Source organism: Phalaenopsis equestris, unplaced genomic scaffold, assembly GCF_001263595.1.
Source record: "Phalaenopsis equestris unplaced genomic scaffold, ASM126359v1 Scaffold000855, whole genome shotgun sequence".
NCBI classification, from domain to species: Eukaryota; Viridiplantae; Streptophyta; class Magnoliopsida; order Asparagales; family Orchidaceae; genus Phalaenopsis; species Phalaenopsis equestris.
Window position 1 is genome coordinate 116538 of NW_018165295.1, and position 5591 is coordinate 122128.

The 5591-nt window shown below is 33.3% G+C and overlaps 1 protein-coding gene across 1 annotated transcript in view; it reads right to left on the minus strand.

The window, feature by feature from the left end:
- Positions 1-2506: 2506 nt before the first annotated feature.
- LOC110031875 overlaps positions 2507-5591 on the minus strand; it is a 43601-nt gene continuing 40516 nt past the window's right edge. Inside the window, exons 6-8 of the mRNA XM_020735299.1 lie at positions 4008-4104; positions 3733-3831; positions 2507-2793 (exon numbers count right to left, since the gene is read on the minus strand). Coding sequence (XP_020590958.1) covers positions 2731-2793; positions 3733-3831; positions 4008-4104 — 259 coding nt within the window. The 3' untranslated portion in view covers positions 2507-2730. The remainder of the gene's footprint in view (positions 2794-3732; positions 3832-4007; positions 4105-5591) is intronic.

Here is a 5591-nt window from a genome sequence, read left to right on the forward strand (position 1 = left end):
TATATATATATATAATATTTTACTATAAATACTTCAATATATTTATTAAGCTATATTTTAAATATATTTTAATTTTAATATTATTTTATATATAATTTGCTAAGAAACAAGAAGGAAATATCTGAAAATCACATGAGTTCAGATTTTGACTTACATCCTTTGAATACTTTTTATGAATTCATCATAAACCCAAATTATAAATTATATTTACCACATTATAGAGTATGACAATTTTAATTAACTTGTTTTTTCATTAATTTTATGAGAATTCTAGGTATGAAATAAAAAAAAATGGTATAATTGAATTTCTTTACGAACTAAAAAACAGGTCAAGGCGGTGTGACCACGCAGAGCTCAGGCGTGGTCATACCACTGTTCGAGGTGTCGCGGATCGAGGCATGACGTGTCCATGCTCGAGGATTGACATAATTGCATTGGGCTCTATGCTTGGGCGACGTGGCCACACCAATTGCGGGCGTGGTCATACTTGTCGACAAACTCAGGCGCTTGCTGAGATTTGGGCATGGTCACACCCATATTGCAACGTAATTATGTCGTAGCCTCTGTTTGGCCGGTGTGGCCACACCACCTTTGGGCGTGTTCACGCCAACCACAACCCGTTTGTGTTGTTCTGGGAGGTCTCGGTGTGGCCAGACCAAATTTAGGCGGGGCACGCCAAACCCCGGAAAAATTAGGTTTCCGGAGAAGCTCACAGTCAGAGGGGTTGACCCCTAGAGGATTGAATACACAGGTCATGATCTTTGGACCTCCGTAGAGGCTAAAGATGCATCTCAAAAGAGTTTCAGAGCGTTCACGTAGCGTCGAGTAGAGCGGTTCCAACATGAAATATGTCCGTCTGGGACTCAGGCTTGAAGCCCGAACACAGAGCATGGCACTCTAGTCGATGAACTGCGCCACAAAAATGACCACATTAGCAGCATACAACCCTGTGTCACAGGAACAGACGCCAACCTGGAAGATACTGGAAGCAATACTGGCTTGACCATGATCCCCTCGGGACAAATCTACGATGACACAAACCGCAATTACATTATCGTGCACTTGGCGAGAATTTTCCTTTTATATCACATCAAAAATAAATGCCAACAAATCACTGTAATTGCAAAACCACATATTAATTTAAGTGGATGCAAAAAGTATATATTAAGACCCAATAATTTAATGTGGTCAAATATATGAGTGTCTAACTAAATTCCATTAGATTTGAGCACTTGACTTATAGCCGGCATGCTAAGGAAATTTTATTGATTTAAATAAACTCAATAACTTAATTAAGTAGCTTCTAAGTTTGATCAGATATGATAATCAAATATGAATATGTTAGACTGCTTTCTTAAAAAAGCTTTACAAAATTTAATGCTTCAATTGCTTAAGAATCAAATATTTTATAAAAATAAAAAGGATATTTTCACACGCTGCATAGGAAAATTCTTCAAAAAGTACAAAGGAATATGATAAATTAGCTGCAATGTCAACATTTGGATGTCCCAAGTAGGGCTCTAAACGAGCCGAACTTGTGCGAGCTCAGGCTTGGCTCGTGTTCAGCTCGTTCAAAATAGCTCATGTTTAAAATTGACTCGTGAACAGTGCGTTCGTGTTCGACTCGATTTAAATATTCGTGTTCGTGTTTGGCTCGTGTTCGGCTCAAAATTGGCTCATTAAACTAAAATTGAGAAAAATAGATATAGAGTGTGAAATTCGAACCTTGAAAAAAATAGATGTAAAGTGTGGGATTCGAACATTAATCAAATATATAAAAAAAACACTAACCACATTACCACATGAAGTGTTATGATTTAAACTTAAACATAAATATATATAATATATTATTATATAAATAATATAAGTAATATATTGTTATATAAAAAAGTTCTATAATTTTTTTTTCGAGCCATTTCGAGCCAAACATGAGCGAACAAACTGTTGTTCGTGTTCGGCTCATTTACATTTCGAGCTTAAAAATTTGTTCGTGTTCGGCTCGTTAGGCTTAACGAACGAGCCGAACACGAACTACTTAACGAGCCGAACACGAGTTGTTCACGAACAACGAGCCAAATTGATAGCACTAGTCCCAAGCAGTTTGACATCAATTATCTAAGTGTTCACAAACAACGAGCCAAATTGACAGCCCTAGTCTCAAGCAATTTGACATCAATTATCTAAGCGGCATTTACATAAATACCACACAATTCTCAAGCATTTACACATAACTAACAGACCTCTCTACCACTTTTAACTTTAAGAAAGAAAAATACACCTTTTCATGCATGCATAAAATGGCATGCATGTAAAATTAAAAACTTCGGTGTTAAATATGCAAATACATAAAAATTGAGTGGTATGCATGTAAATTTTTCATTAATTTAAAAAAACATATAAGAAATAAATTAAGCACATCGACTAGCATTATTCATATAATCTTTTTTTTTTTTCACCCATTAATTTGCAAAACTATTTCATTTTCTTTTCATATCAGAAACCTTGAACCAAAAAAACAACAAAACAAAAAAAAATTCTACTTCTTAAAATGCCAAATGGCATATAAAACTAGAGAGAGAAATAATATAAAGAAGCAATAAATGAAACATTCTAAACTCTCTCTCTCTCTATCTCTATCTCTATTTCCACTTGTATACCAATTGGCTCTACTTTTAGACTGAACAATAAGGTGTTATTCAACATCTAATGCAGGCAAGGCATGGAATTTCCTCAGTTGATGCCAGATTTGCATATTGGACAGGATCGCTTCCTTCTAAGCCATGTGTCAATGCACTATAATTGAGAGAAAATAAAAATTAAATGTGAGCACAATAACAAAATTTGATTTTAATTTGAAATAAATTTGTCAAAGGGTGGAGCGGGATCGCAATAGCAGTTAGATTGTCTTTAAAGGGTCTGTTTGAGATAGTTTTCTCAAAATTTTATTTTCTATGTTCGATCCATGTCTTTTCGGTGCTACTTTTTAGAAATTTCTATGATTTACGATTAAATCTGCTAAAGTGTGGTCGTTGCAAGAAATGTATTCTTCATTTTTATTTAAAGGGGGGGAGAAACGCATGATAAGCGCATTAACTTCTACAAAATAATCTTTTTTTCCATAAAATTTTTGAAATAATTTTAACAAAGCAAGTGTAATGTAATATGGTGGTCATAAGTTTGAGTCATGTAAATAGCCTCCATGCAAATACAAGGTAATAATGCATAAAAACACTCCCAAAACCTTATATTAGAAGAAAAGGGCATTAGGCATTTACATACATACTACTCAATCCTTATGTATTTATCTAACACCTCAAATTTTGCTTTTAACATCTGCCACCCAAAATGTTCATAGCACATCAAAAATATAGTTACTTCAACTTTTTAAAATGAAAAATACAGCTTTTCATGCACTGTAAGGTGGCACAAATGTACAAAATTGAAATTAAGGGGGTATATAAATACATAAGAATTGAGTGACATGTATGTAAAGCTTCCTAGAAGAAAATCATGCATGAAAATTGATTGCAATATATATGTATATATAAAGATTGGTCCTGTGATACGAGCCCCCAACCAACCTCGTGTGTCTAACCATTCGAATTATCCGAACAAAGGCGGGTTCGAATCCCCGATCACAGGGGACTTAGAACTGACTTTACAGATGTCAACCAAAGAGTCGAGTATATATATATTATGTATGTATGTATGCATGTATAAACTCTTACTTACATCTTTGTGGAATTTATGCAAGCATGGCAAATGACGGATGGCATCACCAACAACAGGAGTCTCAAGGCAAACAACACATGCTTCTTCAGAATCAGTACTCTGTTGCTCAAATTAAAAAAAACAATACATCAAAGAGAAATTTACATAAATAGCATACAATTGTTATGGATTTACATATCTCACACCAAAACTTCCATATTTACACGCCTAAATCAAAATTGAAACTTCCAATATTAAATAGTTAATTAATTCAGCTGGAAAAAAAAAGATTGCACCTGGAATAAGGATTGAGGCAATCTGTTGATCTGCCTCTCAGATGCACCAAGATGGCGGTTGTTATCATCAAGAGCCAATAACATCTCATAATCATTCCTACAAAACACCACAAGCTGATGTTTATAATATCCCTAATATTATGCAAAATATACTATAATCTATTGTTGCTGCATGTTGACAAATAAAAATGAAATGTATTTCAGTACGTACACTCTCATAGTTTTTTATAAGATGAATGACCATTAAATAACTATAATGAAGATTTACTTAAATAACACTCAATTCCTATGTATTTACATATCTAACACCTTACATACATATCATCTTACCTAAGCATGAAAAGGTGTACTTCACTATATAAAAGTTAAAATGGTGGTATTTGTATGTGATATGAGAGATTTGAGTGGTATAGATGTAAAAGTTAAAAGTTAACGTGTTAGGTATGTAAATACATGAGAATTGGTTGTCATGTATGTAAATGACCCTAACTATAAATGTTTCATAAAAAAACACCTCAGATTTCTTTATAAATCATTCTCGTAATAAATGTTCAGAAAAAACTGCAGCATAAAGGGTGAGCAAAATAAGATCCTACAAGGCTTGAAACTGATCATTTATGAGTTCAAAAACTTAAAACGGTTAGTGGTGATCTTGAATTCTAAAATAAAGATTTACATACATAGCAATGAATTCCCAATACAATTACATAACTAATACCTAAATTTCAAATTTTACATGCATGCCACCTTACCTATACATGAAAAGGTGTATTTCACTATTTAAAAGTTAAAATGCTGGTATTTTTTACGTGATATGAAAGATAAAAGGGTATTAATGTAAAAATCAAAGCTATTAGATATGTGAATACATAAAAATTGGGTGGTATTGATGTGAATGGCCCATTCTAAAATCACAAGAACTAATTGACAAGACATTTTTCATAGAACAACAAGAGAAAATAGGGTACCCACCAAAAAAAGGGAAACAAAACCAGTAAGAAAGTGAAAATAGTTTCACCAAGATACAATAAAAATAATCCAATGTGGTTCCCAAAATAAGAGTTCACAGATAAACAGTTTAGTTATGATTTCCCAAAATAATGTAACTTCCTTTTGATCGAATGTCATATGAACAACATAAATATGCACTATTGATTATTATGTATTCCTTTGCAAGCGTGATGGGCTACTGTGGGCATTAAAATCCAATATATGGTACTGAAAGAAGCTAATAGTCGAATTTTTTTCATTAACCATTTTAGTTTTTTGCTTTCTTTTGAACAATTTTATAAAATGGTGGTCCTGCAATGCTTTATGGTCCACAATGTAGGCCTGTAAAAGAGAAGCATAAAACTAACTCAAGTGTTGTTGAGATAAAAATGCTTAGGTGGAAGAGTGGCTTAACTCTTAAGAGACAAAATGCAAAATGATTATATCCATGCTCTAGTCGTATTCAAGATAGAGAGAGTAATCTTAAATTGTTTGGTCACGTTAAACATCGACTAGCTGATGATCCAGTTAGGAGAGTAGATGTTTTAGATTCGAGTTACATTAGAAAAGGTAGAGTTAGGAAATTGGGCATGC